The 23,692-nt window shown below is 41.7% G+C and overlaps 4 protein-coding genes across 8 annotated transcripts in view; 2 read left to right on the plus strand and 2 right to left on the minus strand.

The window, feature by feature from the left end:
* The window catches only part of mrpl51 (mitochondrial ribosomal protein L51), a 3,355-nt gene extending 3,202 nt beyond the window's left edge, over positions 1 to 153 (plus strand). For both annotated transcript variants that reach the window (XM_053615029.1, XM_053614944.1), the window contains exon 4: positions 1 to 153. This exon is cut by the window's left edge and continues 310 nt beyond it. The gene's annotated coding sequence lies outside the window, so the exon portion shown is untranslated.
* A 95-nt stretch (positions 154 to 248) lies between these two features.
* tfpt (TCF3 (E2A) fusion partner) lies at positions 249 to 2,077 on the minus strand. 4 transcript variants are annotated; one of them, XM_053614863.1, is made up of 6 exons: positions 2,028 to 2,077; positions 1,314 to 1,526; positions 1,146 to 1,216; positions 936 to 1,005; positions 679 to 816; positions 249 to 593 (listed from the first exon to the last, which is right to left on the minus strand). In XM_053614863.1, exons 2-6 carry the CDS (start codon positions 1,524 to 1,526, stop codon positions 528 to 530), a joined length of 558 nt encoding a protein of 185 aa, XP_053470838.1. In that variant the 5' UTR covers positions 2,028 to 2,077; the 3' UTR covers positions 249 to 527. The 4 variants fall into 4 exon arrangements, with proteins under 4 accessions (XP_053470838.1, XP_053470682.1, XP_053470603.1 ...); XM_053614707.1 differs by lacking the exon at positions 2,028 to 2,077 and adding an exon at positions 1,840 to 1,941; XM_053614628.1 differs by lacking the exon at positions 2,028 to 2,077 and adding an exon at positions 1,742 to 1,937.
* Positions 2,078 to 2,468: 391 nt separating this feature from the next.
* ndufa3 (NADH:ubiquinone oxidoreductase subunit A3) lies at positions 2,469 to 4,211 on the plus strand. The gene is made up of 4 exons (XM_053615150.1): positions 2,469 to 2,544; positions 2,957 to 3,028; positions 3,705 to 3,782; positions 4,020 to 4,211. The coding sequence occupies exons 1-4, from the start codon at positions 2,535 to 2,537 to the stop codon at positions 4,109 to 4,111; spliced, it is 252 nt and encodes an 83-aa protein (XP_053471125.1). The 5' UTR covers positions 2,469 to 2,534; the 3' UTR covers positions 4,112 to 4,211.
* Positions 4,212 to 5,581: 1,370 nt separating this feature from the next.
* zgc:158689 (uncharacterized protein LOC791177 homolog) lies at positions 5,582 to 23,213 on the minus strand. Its single transcript, XM_053614504.1, has 15 exons — positions 22,722 to 23,213; positions 18,740 to 18,854; positions 18,529 to 18,604; positions 17,747 to 17,833; positions 15,348 to 15,409; positions 14,227 to 14,298; positions 13,944 to 14,081; positions 12,864 to 13,016; positions 12,474 to 12,653; positions 11,886 to 12,354; positions 11,605 to 11,812; positions 11,349 to 11,423; positions 11,049 to 11,250; positions 10,047 to 10,087; positions 5,582 to 9,957 (listed from the first exon to the last, which is right to left on the minus strand). The coding sequence occupies exons 2-15, from the start codon at positions 18,785 to 18,787 to the stop codon at positions 9,885 to 9,887; spliced, it is 1,884 nt and encodes a 627-aa protein (XP_053470479.1). The 5' UTR covers positions 18,788 to 18,854; positions 22,722 to 23,213; the 3' UTR covers positions 5,582 to 9,884.
* Between the last annotated feature and the right edge of the window lie 479 nt (positions 23,214 to 23,692).

The following is a 23,692-nucleotide window of genomic DNA, read 5'->3' on the forward strand; positions in this document are numbered from 1 at the left end:
AGGAGTTAACCGTGCAGATTCATACTGTAATAAGAAACTTTCAGAATATTAACATTACATCGGTTTATTTAAAAATTAAAAAAAATTAAAATGAGGTTCCGTGTGAAAATGATTCACTGTAATACAGTCATAATGAGCGGCATGTTCACTGTTAATAATAAATAGCTTTATGTTTAAAAGAACGGTTCAAGCAGAAACGTACAACGTTCAAGACTAACATAACTAACAAATAAAGGAATCTCATCGCATAGTTTAGCATTTTTCATTCATGCATGCCTGAATCAGGTACATCACAAAAAAAGGCACTGTTTTTAAAATATACAAATTAATCATGAACTATATTTTCATCCGAATCATTTCTTCTGCACAGACAACTACGGGACAAAGTGTGTGCTAAACTGGTGGCTGTAAGGTTCCTGTCCCTGTTGGCGAATCACCCTCTCTCTCTCTCTCTCTCTCACTGTCTTGGTCTCTAAACCACATTCGAGCGTGTACACAGTTTCATTTCAGACTGGAGGAGGTGGAGTTCAGTGCGAGAGGGAGTTCGGGCTCGGGAACGTTGTCTCGGACATCATGCACAGCTCCGACTCGGCCTGCGACGCAAAGCGGAGACACAACGTTAGCATTATTAAGCGTTTGAGACACACCGCCGAAGTGTTTGACTGTGTTAGGTCTCACTTGAGAGTCTCTCTCTCGCTCCTTTGGAACCCGATGCCGCTTTTTCTTCACTCCGCATGCCGATTGGTTAGTGGCGGAGGGGGAGGAGCCATCGTCCTCTCCTCCTGGGGCACCGTCTAAATTGGCTCCGCCCTCATCCTGTTAAAACATGTATGTCATTGTTGTGTGGGCGGTGCTTCATTCACATGACATGGTATGAGTGTCTTTTATCACTGAATGTTCTTATTGTTATTATTATTATACAGGATGTGTCCCACATCTAGCGGTATTGTGATCTCGGCATTCCTGTAATCGTCTCTGTACGCATCCAGAGTCTTCATGAGGAACCTAACACACACACACACACACACACGAATGTTAAAATCAGGGTATAAAATGTCAAATCAGTGTGATGAGTAGTTTTTCTTATAAGTCAACCCATTCCCTTTTTTAAACATTTTAAACATAAGAGCTGTAGTACGCCTTGCCTTCTCTCTTTCTTCAGTCTGCGTGTGAGTCTCTGGACATGGTGAAGGCGAGCCAGCGTCCTCTCGTTCACCTGAAAGAACACAAATCACACATTTCTACCATGACAAGGTCACAAATCCTATCTCACACACGACACCCAGGAAAAATCCCAAAAGGCACTTATGTACTTGTTCAAGCTCCTTGACCCTTTTGCTCAGAGCCTGATATTTCCTCTTGTCCACGTCCCTCGTGTCCTTCTGTTCATCCTGAGGAGGTCCTCCGCTCTCCAGGATCTCGGTGGCTCCTGAAGCCAGCTCGACGCCCGCAGCCTCCAGTTCGGCTTCCAGGATGTGACCACCAAAGAGAGGAGGCAAAGCCAGGCCTGAGAAATCCTCCATCATCTACAGCACAGGAGAGATATGAGGCAAAAAAACACCTTATAGCATGATACAACACTTTGACAATCATGCATAAATTATACAACATAAACACACATGCAAAATGTATGTATTAGTCTAAAATCTCAGCAACTTTTAAACCAACATAACTGGTCTATAGCTACGTTTATTTACATGTTGACAAACAAGGGCACAAGCAAACACAATACAAGACTTACTTTTAACACTGCTAGCGAATAAAACTATAACCTATTTGGTGTCGCATCAGCACGAAAGAGTCTTCAACTTATCTAATAAGAAGCAACTAACAACGTACATTCGCCTCACTTCATAAATAACCTTTCAGTTCGTCCATAACAACACCTAACAGCTTTTCTACAGCAGCGCCGACGGTCTACGTCGCATGTTAATGACGTCACAGATTCGCAATCAATACGGAGCGGGTAATGCTACTCAGATTCTCTATTTAATAATGTTGCAACATGAAGGCACAATGATACTTACGCGTCAAATATAATTTCCACACGAAAAAAAAATCCAATAAGTATATATTTTTGTTTAAAGAAAAAGAAACGCACAAACAGAATGCGTTATTAAATTGCGTTTAAAGTACGTCACTTATGTACTTTGTGATTTTTTTAATTTATTGACGCTACAAAAACTAATACTGTTCAATAGTTGCATGTTCAATATAATTTTTTATGACATAAATTACAATAATTAAATACATAAATAATAAGAAAACAAACACGGAATACCACTTGGGTTTTACATGAAATATATATATTTTAAGAATATAACATTAAATCTAACTTTTTTTTTGCATAGTAAGTATAAATCACTAAGCAAATCGTGAGATTTCATAATAACGTTCTCGTCAAAAAATTCGAGCTTCATTACGTCGCTTGTAATATACATCATTCCTATTGAGCCAATCCGGAGCGAGAAACTTCACTGGACTTCGAACTACATTTCCCATTAGGAGCTGAGAACAGAACTACACGACCCAACATGGCGGGTAGTAAGTATTCAACAGCGAGCTAGCGCCTTGAAATGCGCGATATTTAATAGTATCAGTTGTTATGATTAATATATTTAGATTAAAATGATGTTATAAATGGGTTTAAACATTGCAGTTCATCGAAATGGGGTGTAATTAGGTGTTTTTGAGTCGGGAGTGACCTTGGGGCTGGTGGTGCTGTACAGTTAGATATGCTAGTCTTTAGTCTCTTTAGCTAAAAGGGAAGTTAAAGGAAGTGTATTTATTATTTATATGTAAATAAGAGAGAGAGAGAGAGAGAGTGTATATATAATGTTTATATAAATATATACATTAAATACAAACACAAATTATACAGATTAATTGTATTGCATTCACTTTGTTCAGTCTGCACATGTATTTAATATGTATAACTGTATTTTTATTGTTTCAGTCGGAAAGTTCCTGAGAAACGCCTGGAATAAGGAGCCCGTGATCACAGCAGCCTGTGGCCTCGGCATTGCCGGTCAGTGTCATAATGAATCTGAGGCCAAAAAACTATTTTCAACTGACCAAAGTTTAGTCCTAATTAGTCCTGCTACTTCTAGTGCAGGGCTTCCCAAACTTGTTGACCCCAAATGGCCATGTAGAGTTTTCTGCTTTTTAAAAAATTCCAGATATAGGACTATATAAATAATCACACTGAGAAGCTCTGTGTCTCTTCCGCTGTCGTCGTGATTGTCATCATGAGCTTTGTCTCGAATAGGAATCTCTGCCCTTGCGTTAAAAAGTATTGACCAATCTAGAAGCCTAGTACACAAAACAGACCTCTGGGTAGATGGACGGGGAAATGTTGTCCATTTATCTTGGCATTTCTCCCGGTAACATGTCAAAGTATTAGCACGCAAAACCCGTCTTCAATGTTTCAGATATTCGTTTGTAAAACAGTTGAACGAAACCGAGGAGGAGAAGGAGATTGTGAAGTTCTCCTACAACCCCATTTGTAAATCAAGCGAAGCCATGTTTACTTGCTTAAAACGGCTCGCAAAAACCCTTCGGATGTCACTTCGCTGCCCGAGTTATTTTTTTTTAGTTCTTACTAATGCTGTAAACATTTATACACCGCTTTTACTAAAAGATCTGTAAATGCATCCCAGTGTGATTTTTGTTTTTTTTATATATTGAAACTGATGTTTGTGCAGCTCTGATTCTGCCGGTGGTGAGCCCGTACACCAAATACACAGCCATGTTGAACAAAGCCACGCCATACAACTACCCAGGTGAGTGATGCTCTCACCTCACGTGTACTGTATTGTGTCCATGAATGAATGAATGAATGAATGAATGAATGAATGAATAAATAAATAAATAAATAAATAAAGTGAACCCCAGCGCCATCTGGTGGCTAGTACATGTGACAGTTTGAGAGATTCCCTGTTAACTCTCTGTGCTGTGAACTTGTTTACCTGTTTACCTGCTCTGCTTTTGAACCTTAACTCTTACCCGTGTTCTTTCAGTTCCTGTGCGAGACGATGGAAATATGCCTGACGTCCCCGCTCACCCGTGTGACCCGCAGGGCAGGAACCTGGATTGGCTGAAAAACATGTGAAATAAATAAATAAATAAATATTCGCCACCCCGAACCCTGTACAGATCTCTCGCTCTTTCTCAGTCAGTGTGTCTCAATAAATATCCTTTATTTAACACCACTCGTTCATTTCTCTTATCATTTCTTTCTATATCAGTGTACAGGTAATAACGTTTCCTACATCCTGGTTCGTTTTATTAGAATCACGGCTGGGAAAAGAAAGAGGTTGTGTTCTTATTACAGTAACAGAGTACATTTAGAGAAAGAGAAGTTTTTCTACTGTCCATATATAGAAGTCAGATGTGTTACAGTCGCTGAGTCTTGAACCATAATTCTCATGATGAGACACTCCTACCTGCTTAGCCAAAAAAACGGCTTTCAGGCAGCATCCATGGCTCAGTGGGTTAGAGTGGGTGTCAGTGAGTGGTGCTGAGATTCCTGGATCAAGTCTGGAGGTGTGCTGTGTGAAGGAACACTGGGAGTTATGTTAATGTTAATGTGGATGAAAGGATTTAAAAAAAAAAAAACTTTCTTAAATGTGTATAATAGTAATAGAGTATAATAGTAAGTAGCTAGAAATGAAAGTGCAGTGAAAGAAAGACAGTGATTAAGCATGTTCCTGGAGATCTTCCTTCCTGCAGGTTTCATCTCCAACTAAAATCTAACACCTGTTTTAGTTGATCAAGAACTTCTTAAGGCAATGATTAGATGGTCAGTGCACCATTACGGTTGGAGATAACGTCTTCAGGAAGGTAGATCTCCAGAAACAGGGTTGGTGAGTAATGGTGTAGGTGGTTGATATAGAAGAGCAAGTAAAGATAGTGATAGTGTGTGTATATTAAAGTAGGTAAATGAATGGAGGAATAAAAAAAAAAGGGAAAAAATATATATACATTGGAGAAGAGATAGCCCAGAGTGGCATAACCCCTCCTGCCACCTCTCCAGGAGCCCCAGGTGGGACATACTGGCTTTCACTCTCTTTGCCAGATTTAGTGCCCCACCAGGTTCCAGCACCTTTAGCACAGGCCTTGATCCTGTGTGGTATTGCACCACAGAGGGACGCACCCTTACACATCTGAGCCACCAGTACCTTCTGACAATCTTTCACTTTTTAGGGGGGTTTATCTTTCACTTTACATCACTTACACAGAAAACCGTTTCCTTCCACTTGAGCCAAGGTTTGAACTCTGATCCTGAAAAGTAAGGCACCTGCTTACTTACCCACTGAGCCACCAGTACCTACAGCCAAACTCTATTTAAGTTGTTGTTTTCTTTTGGTCCACAGTGTTGCACTAACATCCGCTCTCTTCCAGCGACGGTCCCTGGTGTGATCTTGAGAAAGCTGTCATTGTGAAGATATTACTTTATCTTTCTGAATGCTGTAACACGTTTCAGCAAATAATCACACGGACCTTCAACCGACACCGGTTTGGTGTAAACACGACATTTCAAACAGCATAATAATCCAAAAAGTTGACCGAGATGCCTCATTTGATTTATTTATTTGAATTCTTACACAGCAGGTTAGTGTGAAACGACGGCGTACGCACACCGTGACACGTTCGGTATGAGCGTAATATAACTTTCTCGGTCTTCATTAATACTGATTAGTTTCATTTTCTTTACTAATAAAACATATTTCTAAGAACACTGAAAACGAAGAGATAAGACCATCATCACATAGTCACAGTTATTCCTTGAAAGCATACTGAAAACGTACAAAAAAAAAACAAACACTGTGTGCTATAATGATCAGAAACGTTTGAACGTTTTTGTATGTACAGCAAATGTAGTAGAGAAGGAAATACATTTCAGTGGACGCCATACAGTCATTCTTCTTGTTTTCTATGATTTAAGGCACAGATTTATGGAAAACAAAACAGATGTCACACATCAAGTCCATTTTAAACATATTTAAAATTCAAACGATCTGAAACTTAGATACATAAATTTATATAGGCATGTGCCAGTTTAAAAAGAAAAATCTTTTTTTTTTTTTCCAATACATTACATATTTTCTTGTTAATCACATTATAAAATCCCCAGCCAGAGGAATGATGAGATTTCTACAGTGTAACAATATTGTGCGTGTTAAAAATCGCAGTACAGCGTATAATTGAATACAGACACATGGCTACATGAGACAAACATCCAACAACAAGCTACAATTATTTAAATTAAACTCCAAACTTTCTCCTGAGAGAAATCTTAGCAGTTAAAATTTTCAGTGTTTTCACTCTTCACTTCCTTTAAAATCCCAAAATAGACAAATAATAATAATAATAATAATCTTAAAATAAAATTAAAAAAAAAAAAACTGGAGATGTTACGCATCACAGGACTTTGAAATTTGGTCCTACTCAAGCCAAAAAAAAAAAAGGAATTTAATTCATATACTCAATATAACCATAGATTTATTTAAGAATGACCAAAATAATCAAACATCATCACGTTAAATGTTTCAGCTATCGCAAATGTCTGCCGTTTCTCTCAGACCTAAGGGTTAAAACTCGCAAATCAGACATGATATTTTGCTTCAAAACAAATCGAGTGCGTTCGGGAGAAGACTTTAATACATTTTTATATAAAAAGTTCCGAGTTGCTGTAGTCATTACTGTAAATACACGGTGCTAAATTGAGAGAAAGATGTGCTAGCCGATAATAGCTAGCTACTGACTACGAGAAACAAGTGGCCTCTAATCGTCCGGAACTCTCGCCACAGAAGAAACAGGCGAAAGTCAAATATTAGATCAAATCTTTCCTCCTCCAACACGTCCGCACGTTCCCGAAAACGTTCTTAATCACTTTCTGGAGTCACTTTCCGAGCCTTCACACGTTTAACCAAATGTCAGTGATGATTTCGCTGTATCGTTACCTATATTACGCTATACAGCTTCACGTTTTTTTACATCGCATCTTTAACCTTCAGAAATCTTACCAAAAATCGGTGTATTTAATAATTCCGACATGAATTTGGCCTATTTGAGCGGAAATCATGATACACCGCGATAATCTGCAATATTGCTAATGTTACATTTAGCAACATCACACTGTTAAACTTCATAAATGTCAACCGACATAATTAAACACATTTACATTCATGTGAATATTACGCTTCGGCTGATTACAGATTGCAGGATTCTCGCAGGACTGACTTAGTGCTTGGCCCCCTGATAATCACCACTTATTAGAGAATATATTTTCTGTTCAAAACGTTTCTCGCTGTACCTTCAGAAATTAGACGATGTCAGATAACCTTAACTAATTTTTTTTAATGGGATGTTGGATGTATTGCTCTGAATCAAACACTAGAGGGCATGCTGTCATAGGAAAATGATCAACAACAGGGTTGTGTGACGAAGTAGAGTTACGGTTACCACAGAGAAGTTATTTTATTCTATTGTACGCCATACGAGTCCCTGTGTATGTTACTATGGAAACGAGAACATATTAGAACACGTGAATTAATATAAACCTGCGATTTACAGCTGCACTACTGTAAACACTTTCCGACCAATCAGAATCGAGAATTCAACACTGCGGTGGTATAAATAAGAAAGATATACTGACATACCATCAATGGAAATTTCTGTAATGTTGATGCCATTAACATTAAAACAAAGTCTCACACTTTATATATCCAGAACATGGACCTACGTTCATTAACCATCAAAAACTCAACAACTTTTCCTCAGTAAGAAAACATACCCACAAATCGACCTTCTACGATTTTACTTCCTGGAGCCTTCAAACGATGAAATACTGTATTTTATCAAATCAAATAACAAAATAACAACATTACTTAGCTGTTATGTCTACGCTTACTAAATACATCTACAGAACAGCTGAGCCAAGACAAGGTAAGTTAAACAAAATCTATATAATCTAGAGGATATGTATATATTCAAAACGGCTCAAGGCACAACCACAAATCTCCATATTAGAGCCCTAGATAGGCGACAGAGTGTGGAAGCACACTACAGAAATCTTCACTCCAGCGACAAGCAATGTTTGAGAGAAAATTGTAATTAGCTAGCTAATGTTCGAGAGATAACTGTTTTCTACTTAACGACTGATAAACATTTAAACTTCACTTGTCACTATTTGAGAGAAAATTGTAATGTAGCTAGCTAACGTTTGAGAAAAAACTAACGTTTGATAGACTTTTGAAATTCACTTGCGACTGTTTGAGAGAAAATTGTAATGCAGCTATCTAATATTTGAGAGAAAAAAATATCTCAAGCATTAATCTCAATCTCACTAGCATTTGAGAGAAATTCATAATTAGCTAGAAAACATTTGAGAGACATTTGTTATTGGCCGCATAAATATGACAGACAATTGTAATATACGAGCTTATTTTTGACAGGTAATTTCATTGAAAGGGTAATGTAGAGAAAACTAATTTCCTAGCTAATGATTGATTAGATGAAGATTAGATTGCAATGTTAGCTAGCTAATGTTTGAGAGAAAACTGTAATTATCTAGGTAGCATTTGACAGACATTTGTAATTCACTAGCTAATGTTCGAGAGAAAATTGTAAGGCGCTAGCTTACCACTGACAGGAAGTTCTAATGTAACTATGTAATGTTTGAAAGGATACTGCAATGTAACTAGCGATCACTGGAATGAGTATTATGATTAGCCTGCTATGTTTTGTAACATTTGTCATTCACTAGCTTTGAGAGAAAAAGTTATTAGCTAGCTAACTTTTGATAGACAATTGTAATTCACTAGCATATTTGTGACAGGAAATTTTATTGTAACTAATGTAACTAGCCATCATTTGAGAGAAAACCAATTCGCTAGCCAGTGATTGAGGGAAGCTTGCAATGTAGCTAGCTAATATATGAGAGAAAAGTGTAACTATCTAGCTAGCATCTGACAGACATTTGTAATTAGCTAGCTAGCATTTGAGAGAAAATTGTAATTAGCGAGAAAACGATAGGTAGACATTTGCAAATCGCAAACGTTTGAGAGAAAAGTAGCTAGCTAAAACGTGACAGACTCGCTAGCTATTTTTTGACCGGAAATTGAAATGTAAACAGCTCATGTTTGAGAGAAAACTTAAATTCTCCGAGCAAAAGTTTGACGGAAATTTGTACTTAGCTAGCTAACGTACAGAGATAATTGCCTAGTTAACGTAGATATTGATTCTTTGAATCATTTTTGACACAGCGTCAGTGACTTGTGTAACTTTTAAAGCAATGAAACAAGGCTTACTTACACATGAAGTGTCTCACCGTGGATTTGTTTTGCTAGGAAACCTTTGCTTTATCTGCTGGGAATGGAACAATGACATCAGCTACAGTATCTAAAGCTCTAACATGGAGATTTCCATCAAACATGTGACCACCTAGGCAGGCTCATAATGAACTGAATGCTGACTTTATTGCGTTTTAAATATATTAAGTCCGTAGAATAACCTGATTTCCAGCACATGCCTCATCCAAACCATGAGAATATAGAGAACATTTTTGGCACAGATTATTATTGGCACATTAATTTGAGTAACAAGCCATTATTTAGACTGTTTGTTCATCAACATGGAAGCAAAACCAACAAATATTCTTTTCTAAATGTGTTTTTTTTTTTTAAATCAAAAATAGATCAATCAGTGGCTCAGACGAAAAAGATTTAAAAAAAAAAAAAAAGAAAGAAAGAAAGAAAAAGAAAACAAAGAAGTAGCTGTTTGAATAGAACACTATTTTTTCCCCCCACAGGATTTACACATTTACTGGCTTTTTTTTCTGTCAATCAAAAGGGAAACGTTAACAAAACAGACGACGTTCCCTATTCGATAAGCGGAGCCGAGCGGTCGTTGGTCACCGTCTTCCTCAGACGGATATGAGCGAACGGATTGGTCCTGAGGGCAAGATATGCAAATTAGCAGACAAATTAAAGAGACAGCAGTGAGGTGTGAGGCTCTGAAGCGCAGGAATGATGGCGGTTTACCTGGCGGGAGACGGCGGAGGAGAAGAGCGCTCACCGGACAACTGCAACGAACACGGAGGCAGAATCGTTTTAAACAACTCTTACACCTGTACATAATCTAACAGAAAGAATGGAGAAGGCCTGGAGCTGTGGTTCTGATTGGTAGATAGAGAGAGAGAGAGAGACACATTGATAGACAGATTAGAGAAATCGCACGCGCTAGATGGGTTAGAAGGAGAGCTGGACAAAAGAGAGAGACAGTTAGATTAGAGAGAGACAGACAGATTATAGTGCCAGACAAATAGGTTGAAGAGAGATACAGATGAATAGATGAGAGATAGACAGGTTATGAGACAGACATATAGTTGGACAGACACAGGCAGATAGATAGACTTACTAACAGACAGACAAACAGACAGGTTAACAGACAGACAGACAGACAGACAGACAGTGAGACAGGCAGACAGATAGACTTACTAATAGATAGACAGCTTGACAGGCAGAATGACAGGCAGACAGATAGACATAGGCTGATAGACTTATTAACAGACAGACAAATAGACAGTAAGACAGGCAGACATGGACTGATAGATAGACTTACTAACAGACAGACAGTGAGACAGGCAGAGAGACAGACAGGTTAACAGACAGACAGTGAGACATAGGCTGATAGACTTACTAACAGACAGACAGACACAGGTAGATAGATAGACTTATAACAGAAAGACAGACAGACCGTTTGACAGACAGTGAGACAGGCAGGCAGACAGACAGCCATGGGCTGATAGACAGGCTGACAGACAGACAGATATATTGACTAATAGATAGATGGACAGACTGGAATACAAACAGACTAAGAGATATACAGATGGACAGACTAACAGAGAGACAGATAGACAAATAGACAGAGGGGCGGGCAGACAGACAGATTAATCGATAGACAGACAGACAGCTAATGTCTGAAAGACATGGTAGATGACTGGACAGAGCAGAACACTACAGGACAGTTCACACGTGACTCACCTGCTCTTTGCCCTTCTGCTCGGCGTGTCCTGGACTCGTGCGTCTGATGTCCGGGTTCATCATGCTGTAGGGGCGTGGCCTAAACGTGCTGATCCCTCGCTCCTCCTCTGAGTCGGGACTGAGTTTCACAAACTCACCTGCAGGGGGCAGCCTGTCTAACTGACCCATACTCGTACTGTTCAGTTTGGACAGGCCAGGAGAACTGAGAGGACAGAAGGACACGCGTTACATTATTAATGAAATTTTTTTTTTTTAAAAAACCCACACATTTGTATGTTGTGATTTCATGAACTCTCGGACCTGACAGCGTCGTGCTGTGTCGGTGTCGACGTGTTCGGGAACGGCTGTGTGTAGGAGAAGGGAAACCAGCCTTTCCTTCAGGAAACACAAGACAACGGCTCATGTGAGAATATCAATTTAACACAGTTATATAGTGCACTAAATATAAGCGCACGGCGCTCAATTTTGATTGGTCGGAAGGTGTTGATTAAGTGTCTATAACAGCAGCTCTTTGTTAGTGTTGTCAAATTGCTGTGGGATAAGATTTTTATTTTACCGTCCAGTTCTCTCGTTCTGTCCGTAGTGCCAGCCATCTCTCGGCTCGCTGATTAGAAGACTGACGGCGTCTCCAGGAAGGAAGGACAGCAGACACGAGCCGCCTCTCTCTCCTTTTTCTGCCCTGTCAGTAGAGCTGGGCGAGTGAGCGAACAGCGCCTCCACACGGAGAGGAGGACAGAGTGGGAGCACACGGGGTAGGGTGGAGCCTGAGGGGGAAATCAAAACACTCAGCTCCCTACCGAATATGTACTGAGAAGAGCTACAAGCTTGACTAATTACCCATAAATCCTGTCCGCAACTCGTTCGGCTGTTTCCTTGGTAACGGCAGTGTGGAGGTTGCGTAGATGTCGGTGGCCCTGAGCAGCAGAGGGTTATGGGCCGGAGGAGAGAAGGCAGACGGTGGCACCGGTGTGAGGGCACGAGACAAAGGTGCACTATGGGGCAATGGAGGAGTGTGGGGGGCGTTAGATGGCGGAGCCAGGCCTTGCAGAGAATTAAGGGATGAAGCAGAGGCGGGGCTAAGAGACAGAGATGCAGAACCAGAAGCAGGAGAAAGCACGCCTGTAACACTTCCTGACAGCACAGAGGTAGTCTGTGGATGGGCGGGGCTAGAAGCCGTGCTGGTGTTGTGGGTGGAGAGGGTGCGAAGTGGGGGATCGGACGAGACAGACGATCCGCCGTGCTGCTGCTGGGTGCGACTGCCGGACTCGCCATTCAGAAGGGGCGGGACTTCCTGTACGGACAGCCTCTGTAGGAGCGAGTGGCGACCAGTGAGCCAATCAGATTACTGCAATTCTTTCAAACGTCGTATCTCAATTAACATTCATTCACACCGAGAAGATGATAAATATAACGTAAAAGCTGCACCTGCTCTCCAGACTGAGCCGAGCCCAGTTTAGTGTGTCGGAGGACTTCCGCTATCCCAGAAGCCCCTGCACCCGGAGGGGCCGTGTGACGCAGCAGGTTCAACGCCCGCTCTGGTAATTTGGTAGGCTGGGAGCATGACTGCTGCCACGACGACAGCTTCTGCGACAGGAGTTCGCGCACCTGCGGGAAGCAGACGTGAATTTAACGAGAGCTGAAACCACTTTTGATCTCAAACGCTAGAGTCGGCCTCGCTGTTCCGATACTTTCGGAGGGGACTGGCTGTGTGTACCTTGTAGTGGTAGTTTATTATAAAACGCAGCGGGTTTGCACTATATTGTTTTTTATTGTGCTGTTTACGGTAGCTTGTTATGCTCGGCTGCAGTTGCGTACCTTGCTGTGGTAGTTTATGAGCAGCTTGGCGACGGAGCACTGGCGGTCCACCAAGAAGCAGTATCTCCTCCTCTCCTCGGTGAGAGCCGAGCGATAACCCACTGCCACCAGAGAGTCCAACTCCGTCTGCCTGCGACTCATCAGCTCCACAAACTGACACACAGAGAGAGAGAGAGAGAGAGAGACAGACACAGAGACAGGAAAGACTTCACTCGCTATTGTTTCTTACAAAGAACCACCCATGATCACTTTGTGTTTTTGATGGCAGTAAGATGTGCCCCTCTCTCTCACACACACACACACACACACTGAAGAAAAAGATGGTACAATGCGAGAATAAAATCAAAACAGAAGAGACAAAAGCAGGAAATGATGTCGTATCTTCCAGCATGAAACATAATATTGATATAATATCTCTCCTGCCACTTGCCTTTTTTTTCTTTCTTTCCTCAATATTTTACTTTAAACATAATCTTTTTTTTTCTTTCCACTACTTAAAGTCATTTTGGGAATGTCCAACACACCGTTTATGTCGCTTATTTTTAATATAAAGTATTAATATTAATACTAACATTTTGCTTTTCATTTCTTTTTAGGCTTTGTTTCATTTGACATCTTTCTCTCTCTCTCTCTTTGTATTAGATACAGTCCTTTTCATTTTTATAATGAAATAACTGGGACCTTTATTAAATAACGGGTTACTCGAGACGTTTTCAATATGGCCGGTACGGATAGTTTCCTTTCCGTCTTACTTCTTAAGCTCCGTTCGTTTTTTAATATTTTACACCTCGCTTCCATTTCACCTTTGATCCTTTTTATTTTTAATGCTGTTAATTTTATTTCCTTTTGAAATAACTGTCATGTTTAAAGGGTAATATGTGGCATTTGACTTTTACACAGACACTGCGTTAGAGGGAGAGTGTCATAAATCGTTAAACTGATAGCTTGATAGAGGACACAGTGACACTAAACGCACGGACCGCTAGCTACACGTCACAGATAACATAACGAACACGCCTGACTTTCCACTCGGACCGCCAAAGTGCATTATGGGATACGTGAACGTTCGCATCCGCGTACCTGCATCTCTCGGTCTCCGTATTTATTCGGGTGGCGGCTGCCGTGACTTTTCCTGCGCAGTTTCTTCAGCTGCGATTGGCAGCGTTCGATCGACTCCGCCTTCGACCGCCGCTCGCTCTGGTACTTCTTCAGCGTCGCCTGGAGACAGATTAAAACTCGACCACCTTCGTCTGGCACGAACACTGACTGGGATGTTAAATGCTTAACCTATTAACATCGTATTAGTCTCATGAAGCTGGAGCCAGATTTTTAATAAATAAATAAATTAGAAATGCAGACTCACGGTGAGGAATTTAATATCCAGGTCCAGCTTCTGTTCCAGCTGAGAGAGGAGTTCAGAGTGAAACAACTTCAGCTAGGGAAAGAAAAAATAAAAGAAAGAAAAAAAAAAGTGTAATAAATTCACAAGATCCTTCTTTTATTAATCTCATCACTACTGTCATTTAGTTGTTGCTGTTTTTTTAGATTAAATCTTTAGTTCATCTTCCATAATCGAAAGAAAAACGGACTGGAACGGTCGTTTTATTTCTTTCTTTCTTTATTTATTATAACAGTAATAAATTTTAAAAAATTCCTTGTACATGTTTCCCTAATAAACCATTTTCACTATTGACTCCAACAGTATATCATTGTTAGATACAAACATAAATATACAATAAACAGCACATTTTGATTTGTTTAGTGAAGAATTTGTGCAAATATACTCTTCAAAAATGTCTTTCGTCAACATGTATAGACTATAAAAAGAAATATATGAATCTCATTTTGTCTGCATTAGTTTGGAGTGTTATATTTATAAGATAGAGGATTAAAATGGCCCAAAAAAACCCGATCAAACAAACAAAAATTTTATTTATATTATATTTTTTTAAAGTTGATGTTGGAATTGTAATGCAGAACATTATTCTGAATTACTAATATTTTTTTTTTTGTCTTAATATGCCTTTTAAAAAAATTAACACACGGATAACGATACTGAGGAATGATACTGTGTAACAACTAAGCACATTAATAATAATTGTTTTGTGTAAAATAAAGTCAAATATGCGTGTTCTTAAAAAAATTAAGAAGCACTGAAGTTTGTTTTTTTCCCCGCAAACCAGTAACACTAAAAGTTAAACCGTTAAAACAAACAAAAAAAATTAGCTGGGAACGAGAGACGTACGTGAAATTTGCAGCGTGATTATTGGTTAAACACTCGCATTCCCATCAGGATTGAGGCTAATCTCGTCTTGGAGAACCGACCGATCTAATCTAATCGTTTTGAATAAACGATCACAGTTGATCATCTTTAATAAGACGCACGAGTGTTTTATTCCTCGTTTAGGAAACCTTTTGGGGTTTTTTTTTCACTGATTAAAAATGATTTTCAGCTGATGGTTGTTGGATACCACGTGCACTCACCACGTCCTCTAACTGCACCTGGATCTGTCTGTGCACTTCGGCCATCTGGAACAGCGTGTCACCTTGAAATGAAGCGCAGAAACGGGCAATCAGGAAGACACACTCATGTAAAAATACAGGAGAGAGAGAGAGAGAGAGAGAGAGAGAGAGAGAGAGAGAGAGAGAGAGAGAGTCTCCAGTGTCAATACTTTTAAGCAGAGCAGGTCTGAATGTTGTTTATTAGTCGAATATGACCTCCGGCCAAGTTTAGCATGATTTTTGAAGTGTTTATTTGGGTGTCCAAGTGGAATTCAAACGAACATGCGACGTTCTCGTTGCTAAATAAGTCATTAGCAAAAGATTTTGGCTAACAATTAACCTAGCTAGCTGTTTACAACATAAAGGCAGACAGTTTTGACAATAAAACCGAGACAGAACAATCCGAAGTATCCACTTTTTCCTCAGATGTGTTAGCAAATTACTTCAGAAATGACTCCACATAGTGGGGAAAAAACCCACCCCGACCCTGTCGTTATGCTTAGCGTCAAACGCTAACCAAACTCTTATGGGTTCGGCCATTTTGAAAACAATATGAGTGTCGTCTGAACGTTTTCGAATTCCGAAGTAGTAAACACCTCAAGAGGAGACTGAAGGCGTTCCCACCCCACACACACGTTCCGGAACGTTCCGACGTGCTAAAGCAGTCACCGTGACTGTTTTAGAAACAGAAGTGACACTGACAGAAAAAAACAAAAACCACAACAACATGGAGACGACTGAGGGAAAGGCAAAAAAAAAAAACCAACATGGACATTTCGGTGTTCTTTTTTTTATCACTTTACTTGTAAAATATGCGATAGCAATCGATGCTAAGTGGCATTACAGTGAATTTTAAGTTGTAGGGAGGCTTTTATTTGTAATTTACCGACATATCTGAGAGAAATGTTGACATTTCTGTCTTGTTTTTAAAGGAACTGTGTGTTCATTTTGTCTGTGTGAAAGACTGAACAGTTATGCTACAGCTAGCTCAATCTTTCGCCTCAGTCTTTAGCTAGCTTTGCTTGCCTAGCAACAGTGTTCGCACAACTCCAGGTGGACACATCTATCAGTACACATTTTATTTTGTCTAGATTACCCCACACACACACACACACTTTTGAATTGTAATAAACACAACTAGTTATCTGCAGAACAGAATATGCCGCTAATGGACGTCGCGCGCTAACCAGTACAAGTGACAACACGATTTCTACAGTTCCCGCCCACATTAATATTCATACTCATTTATGAATATGCAAATTCCGCCTCTCACAGTAGTTCATATGTTTACTTCCCTACAGTTGGTGATAACTTGTCGTCTGTTTCGTGTCACCCCTCAGCCTGGGTGTGTGTTGCGTGTTTGTACCCCCGCTGAATAACACTCTGTGTGTAGTTTGGCATGCGGCCCTTTTCTTCTCCCCCTCCATCCCTCCATTTCTCTCGTCCACCCCCGCTGCATCCAGTGGCACAATGCGATCATGTGGTGTTGTTAATCTTCCAACAAAGACCTCTCTCTCTTTCCTTTTCTTTCTCTCTCGCTCATTTTCTCTTTCTCCTGTTTTTATGGTGCACTCGTTTGTTTTTTTTAAATGCCGCACTCATCCTGTCCTCCATTCTTTCTCCTTCGTTCACTACTTCAACCCCAACTTTTGCTCTCTCTCTCTCTCGGTTCCTTCGTTCTCCCTTTTTTATTCTACGCTCGTCTTTTCAGTCTGCCTACATCCTCTTTTCTATCTAATCTATTTCATTCATTTCACGCTAGCTTATATCAATCTCTTACTCCATCCACGTCTCTTCTTCCATCTTGCTCTCGCCTTTTTTGTTTTCTAATCCATCATCTTTTTTTTGATTGTGCAACGACCTTTCAGTCTCTCCCCTCTTTTCTGTCCCACTTCCTTCATTAACCTCCAATCCCTCGTTCGCTCCCTCTCTCTCTCTCGCTCTCTCTTTATGCTGCACTCGTCTTTGAGGTCTCTGTACTTCCCCTCCTTTCTGTCTCTCCTTACTTAGTAACCAGCATTCCTTAGTCTCGGTCTTTTCGTCTTTCTCTTCCTTTCCTTCTTTTCTTTACTCTCTCTATCGCTTCCCAGTTCTCTTTGGGCTTGATTTACAGTTCTGCATGGTTACGCAAAAATATAAATCAGTCCTCACTTTTAATGTGACTCATTCGTTCATTTTACGCCACATCCATCTTTTCCATCTCTTCTCTTACTTCCCTTGGTTTAGTCTTCTTTTCCACTTTATTTTTCCCCTTTTTCCTTCACCATCTCCCCTCATTTTTGTCTTCTTCTCTCCTCCGTTTATTGTCCTCTCCTCTCTAAACTTTGCTCCCTCTCTTCATTCATTCTCGCTCTCCTTCCCCTCGCTCTCCCAGTTCTTACCCAGTTCTTTCGAGCTCTGGCTGTCACTGGCCAGTTCTCCCAGTTTAACCAGCGCATCAAAGTAGCCTTTAGCTGCGACAGTCACTCCTGCACAAAGGGAAAGAAGAGGAAGGAAGAAAGAAGGATGGAAAGAAAGGATGCATCAATCAAGACATTTTACTGTGTGTTAGCTGAGAATGTATTGAATCCAGTGAGCTGCCGTAGCGTCACCGGGTCTGCGGAGGAAAACGCCGTCCGCCCTCTTCCACATACCCGAGCTCACAGATGCCCGCAATTGGCTAGTGACGCCGTGATTGACAGGTGAGAGCGCCAACCCATCACACACACACTCGCACACTACGGACAATTTGGAAATGCCAGCAATGCACGTGTTTGGATTGGAGGAGGAACCTGGAGTACCTGGAGGAAACCCCCGTAGCACGAGGAGAACACTCCCCCAACCCCGGAGGTCCGAGGCAAACGTGCTAACCACTAAGCCACCGTACTCCCCCCTTTGTAAACATTGTTGGCACCATAGAGCTTTCTATTCCTAACACATAATGTCTAAGTTGACTTTGGTGCTTGGACCCCTACAGATACTAACTTTCATAACGTGGGTTGTGATTTACACCAGTGTAACAAATTATTATTTGTTTAAATTCACAGACCCCCTGGACCCCACGTTGAAAACCAATGGTGTACAGGAATGTTGATTTGAGTGCCTTAACTTAAATAATCAAGCTGATGAAGTAATGAAACAGGCCTTAAGATGGCCGACTGGACAAAAACAAAGTGCTCCTTACCTGTCAGCGCTTTCTCATAGTGTTTCCCCATGGTGACAAAGTTCTTCAAACTGGGGTTAAATTGCTCCAGGATGCCCTGAACACCCACCCACACACACACACGGTGTAAAGGAAAATCAAAGGGAGGTTACGTGGGCGGAGCTTGAGCACGAACGAAATAAAGTAGGACGTAGACAAAAACAGCGTACACACACACACAGGTTTTATTTACCTTGTAGACGTTTTCTGTCATTTTGTTCACCTCGTCAGATCTCGACATCGTATCACGGTCGCTCGCACGATTCCCCTGAACACAACCTGGGACGTTACTATGAAGCCACGCCCACCTGCAGAGAAAGAACACACAGAGATGACGACGCTGGAGACTCCTTCCATCGACGTTAAACAAACATCTCCTTAACACAAGCGTCGCCGGACCGACGGATTTCTTTCGCACGGGTCGTCGTGTAAACCGTTACCATAGAAACGATAACGGTAGAGAGACCTAATCGGCACCTTCTCGACCAATCGGAATGGAGAATTCAGCGGCTCTGGGGTACGCGTAATACAATAATAATTCTATCCAACTATGAACATATGAGACGAGGGAAAGCACACGACAGTTATTTCTTTTCAAATAATAAAAGCTCGACGACAAACTGGTAGCTCTACTGTAAGAATCTCACTCCAGTAAAAAACAAAAAAAAACACTAAAGAAAAAATCTTCACAAACTTGAGTGTGTGTGTGAGTGTGTGTGTGAGTGTGTGTGTAAGTGTGTGTGTGTAAGTGAGAGAGAGCGGGGGGGGGGAAAGGGAATCTGGAGCAGAATGTCGCAGAGTGCACTGAACAAACAAGTTTGTGATCCTTCCAGAGTTTTCCATTGGGAGAGAAGCTGGAATTCCAGGGTGGATTATCCGCTCAGACAGGAGCCCGGAGCAAAGTGACCCACCACATACACACATACACACACTGCTGTACCACAGAACCCAGTACCGAGCGACAACATGCGAGGAAAACACTCTGACCTCTTTCTTTCCTTCTGACTCGCCCTGCTGCTGTCTTCACACAAGAGTACTGATACACACACACACACACACACACACACACACACACATTTCTTCATGGATGGATAGACCGTTCGATAGGTAGACTTTCAAGAATTCATACATTGTGACATTTGACATGGTGTGTAGCGTCTTTTCAACGTTCATTAAACAACGTGAGGGTTGAGTCAGTGTCCATTTCCACCACTGACCAGAGCAGTGAGTCAAACGTGTGACGTCAGACATTAACCTACAGGTCCGAAATATACCGGGTTAAATATCGGTAACTGTAAGCAGGGGCGTAACCACCGCCACAGACACTGAAGGGGACACGCCCCTCCCAATAATCAGATACGGCCATATTGTCCCTCCAAATATTTGATATTTTTGATGCACCGCCACGTATGTTGTTAGGATGACAAAAAGGTTTTTTAAAAAAATGAAGGCTGGTCAACCTCGGCGGTCTAGCAGCGCTCGTCAACATCAAAATGTTTGAAATGGCCAATCAAATCAAAGAGGGCGGGGCTTTACTGTTCACAACGCTTCAGCCTGGGAATGCAATGATGTACAGTATGTGAATGAATTTTTTTGAACATTAAAAGCATGTGAACCCATTCTATTATACCCAATAAACAAAATAGTGAACATTTAAAAAACGTTTAAAAATCATGATATGACCCCTTTAGCGGTGAAAGAGTGCGAGGTAAGATGTATGCTACGTAGCTAGAAACGTTAAACAGGCGACGGTAATATCCAGCGATGCAAACATTTACCTGATTCACGTAACGTAACGTGTTGTTGTCGTCGTGACGAGACGAGAAACGTTAACGGAAACGTTTTCAGTCTATTAAACAGAAGACGGAGAACAAACGTGTGCAGATTGCGAATGAATGTACGCTGAATGAACATGGTGTCCTGACTTTACTGGTAGCCTTTCGGTAAATTCGCTTATCTAAGAAAATGATTCATTAAAAACTTAAAGTGGGAGCGTTATCATGCTCGGACGTGTGGGTTTGACTCACGTGTGTTTTTAGGTTGTGGTTAGGGCTAAAAATGAAAATTCTGTTATCATTTGCTTCCCCTGATGTCATTCCAAACCCAAATACCGTTACGTTTCATCACATAAACGACGACCCCCCCCCCCCATGTAATTTCAGAAAAAGAACTCTGGACTACAGTTCCCAGCAGCCACTGCACCTGAATCACATTCGTGTTAACGAGCACTTGTGTATATCAGCTCGAGTTTGCACGTGGCTTGTGTTTGTCTTTCTTTGCCATCGTTTCCAGTCTTTGGTTTATGGTTATTAGTGTTTTGTTTGTATTGTTACTAAACCTAATCTGCACTTGCATCCGCCTCCAGACGTGACCGAACGCAAGACCTACTATGGATGTGGCAGATTTTTTTCAGCGTTCAAGAGGCCTTGTATGAAAGGGAAAAGCCGAGGTGGGAGAAGGAGAGTAAATTCTCCATCGTAAAAGCCAATCGGGAATGGCTCGACGTAATGTACTCCGTCATGGGGTATGCCAAAGGGGAGCCTTCCAACCAGGCTGGAACCATCTCCCACACTCCCTCCCCCACTGATCTTATCCAGCATGCCAAGTCATTGGAGAACGTAGCTCCGCCCTTCATGCTCGGCTGTGGACGGAAGCCGCTCCTCCCTTCCCGCTCGGCTGGGGACGGAAGCCGCTCCTCCCTTCCCGCTCGGCTGGGGACGGACGCCGCTCCGCCCTTCCCGCTCGGCTGGGGACGGACGCCGCTCCGCCCTTCCTGCTCCATGGAGAACTTTGCTCCTCCCTCTGGCCTCGTGGAGAGCCTCGCGCCGCCTCGAGCCTCGTTCCTCCTGCTGGCTGTGCAGTAGCCATCGCTCAGCGTTCAAGGCAGGCCGGGGACATCGTGTCATCTCTCCGCCCCACACCTGAACCTCAGAGCACGCTCACTTCCTGCCTGAGCTCGATGGAACGGCCAATCAATTTCCGCCATCCTGTTCCACTGCGGACGTCGCTCTGCCTTCTCGCCCTGCTGAACCTGATGACCCAGCTTCCCACGCCTGGGTGCCATCTAGCAACACCGGCAAGCCTGTTTCACTACCGAATGGGCTCGGACGCAAAATGTACCATAATTTTAACACTCGATAGGATTTGAAGAGGATGAATTGGTCACAAAACCAGCTGTAGAGTGTTCCTGTTGGTGTTAGTTATGATGCACATCTGTTTAGATATTTAATCCTACACAAATGCATTGGAATGAATGAATGGTTTTCTTCAAAAAAAAAAATACATGTCCTATTAATGAAACAGTTAACAGAACTGATCCTACACAAATGTTTTAACTTTTCAAACACGTTTATTTGTTTTCTGCGTTTTACGTCTGTCAGCTGGCCACCAGAGAACTGTCCTGTTGACTGTATAGGGAATTGTGTACAGATTCCTACCACCGGCTTTTACCCAAGTCATTTTCTCTTTTACGTTTCCCGTTTTAAAAATAATAAAAATATAAAAATAAATAAATCAATCTGCCCGTGATGCCTACTGCAGTCTGTTAACAGCATGCCACTCTTAATTGACTCTTGAGCCCATCCCCTCCCCCCAAAGAGTCCCAACTGTGTCCAACAGTACACTTTCTCCAGAAAATTACTGAAAATTTACCATGAAGAGATCATGGACCTTTTAAAAAAAATAAATATTAATAATAAAAAAAAACATGGTCGTGAAATACATGGCAATATTTACATATGATTCGACAGATTATTTTATTAAATGTCAAAAATCTAGAAGGTGTGCATTGTAGCTGAGACCTACATGAACACTTGAAGGCTGGTTTTGTGAAGGTAAGTCATGCTCTTGAAGTGAGAACCGTGTTCAATGTCGTGTGTAACTTTAGAGACGGTCCCTTAATTTGCGAATACCGAACATCCAACATCAAGCCAACTTTATGCCAGTATGACCCCACCCCCACTCACACCCACACCAAATGGTTTGGTCCCCCCAAATGTTCAGGTTGTGGTAGAGATGATGCTGTGTGTGAGAGTATAATATCAGAGTTGATTCACCAGGGTTGGTGGTCATTTAACGCAATGCACATGCAGATGAAAAGCACCTGTTGACCTATTCTGGTGTGTGTGTGTGTGTGTGTGTGAGAGAGAGAGAGAGACGCGTGTATGCATACTCACCGTCTCAGCTTGCATCCACTTCACTTTTCTTTTCTTTTCTTTTCTTCTCTTCTCTTTTTCTTCTTTCCCCTCCCTCGTGCTCCAAAATCTCTGTTCTTCCCGCTGCCGCGCGCTTGTGTTCACGCGCTCATCCAATTAAAACAAATTACTTAATAAGTGATGAAAACACATTGAAATTGTTTGCGCGAGCGCTGTGCCACTGTAAACCCGCGCGCTACACCACGTCTCTCTCTCTCTCATGCGCGAGCGCCGGACAATGTTCTCTCTCTCTCTCTCTCTCTGTGTGTGTGTCTCTCACACACACACACTTCAGACTCGCGTCCTAAATGAACATATAGTGCACCACGTAGGGAACTCTGTGCTCAAGCATCTATTTGAACACTATCTAGTGCACTTTCGTGAGGAGAAAGGACGCATTTGGTGTTCATCCCTCTTTTCTTTCTTTTTTTCCCTTGCTCACACTTTCTCTCTCTCTCTCTCTCCTTCACTCGGGGTGAATAACAATGACCCTGGACATAGGCAGTGAGGAGAATAATGACCAGGGCTCACTGCCAAACGCATCTCTCCTCCCTACTCTAGCCCTGGGGTGACACACTGGCTGTGGTACACTATGTAGGGCACTCATTTGAAAAACGAGCCCTTTTTGGACTTCAGCCCAAAGTCTTTACAAACCCCACATCCTTCACTACATCCTCCCCCATCCAGCTCTTTCTCATTCACACGCCTCTGACTCTTTCATTAGTGCACAGTGTGTGTGTGTGTGTGTGTGTGAGAGAGCGAGAGCGAGAGAGAGAGAGAGAGCGAGAGCGAGAGCGAGAGAGAGCGCTATGTCAGACTTGCATCATAATTTTTATCCATTTGTGGTTACGCTTAAACGTTGTAGAACTTTCCAGGAAACGATATCGTTCTAGTTCCTGTCACCACTGACATTACTGTCGCTAAGAAACCGCAAAGTGTAAACTCCTCAGCCT

The sequence above is a fragment of the Ictalurus furcatus genome, chromosome 1 (genome assembly GCF_023375685.1).
Source record: "Ictalurus furcatus strain D&B chromosome 1, Billie_1.0, whole genome shotgun sequence".
NCBI lineage: Eukaryota > Metazoa > Chordata > Actinopteri > Siluriformes > Ictaluridae > Ictalurus > Ictalurus furcatus.

What these genes read in the sequence shown, in the direction of transcription:
- tfpt (XM_053614863.1), bottom strand. Translation starts at nt 1,526, where the DNA reads ATGATGGAGGATTTCTCAGGCCTGGCTTTGCCTCCTCTCTTTGGTGGT. An exon ending in GGGTCAAGGAGCTTGAACAA is followed by an intron (nt 1,217 to 1,313) that starts GTACATAAGTGC and finishes GTGTTCTTTCAG; the next exon opens with GTGAACGAGAGGACGCTGGC. An exon ending in AGACTGAAGAAAGAGAGAAG is followed by an intron (nt 1,006 to 1,145) that starts GCAAGGCGTACT and finishes TGTGTGTGTTAG; the next exon opens with GTTCCTCATGAAGACTCTGG.
- ndufa3 (XM_053615150.1), top strand. An exon ending in CTGTGGCCTCGGCATTGCCG is followed by an intron (nt 3,029 to 3,704) that starts GTCAGTGTCATA and finishes ATGTTTGTGCAG; the next exon opens with CTCTGATTCTGCCGGTGGTG. An exon ending in CACGCCATACAACTACCCAG is followed by an intron (nt 3,783 to 4,019) that starts GTGAGTGATGCT and finishes GTGTTCTTTCAG; the next exon opens with TTCCTGTGCGAGACGATGGA.
- zgc:158689 (XM_053614504.1), bottom strand. Translation starts at nt 18,787, where the DNA reads ATGTCGAGATCTGACGAGGTGAACAAAATGACAGAAAACGTCTACAAG. An exon ending in AGGTGCAGTTAGAGGACGTG is followed by an intron (nt 14,299 to 15,347) that starts GTGAGTGCACGT and finishes TTCTTTCCCTAG; the next exon opens with CTGAAGTTGTTTCACTCTGA. An exon ending in AGCAGAAGGGCAAAGAGCAG is followed by an intron (nt 10,088 to 11,048) that starts GTGAGTCACGTG and finishes TGTTCGTTGCAG; the next exon opens with TTGTCCGGTGAGCGCTCTTC.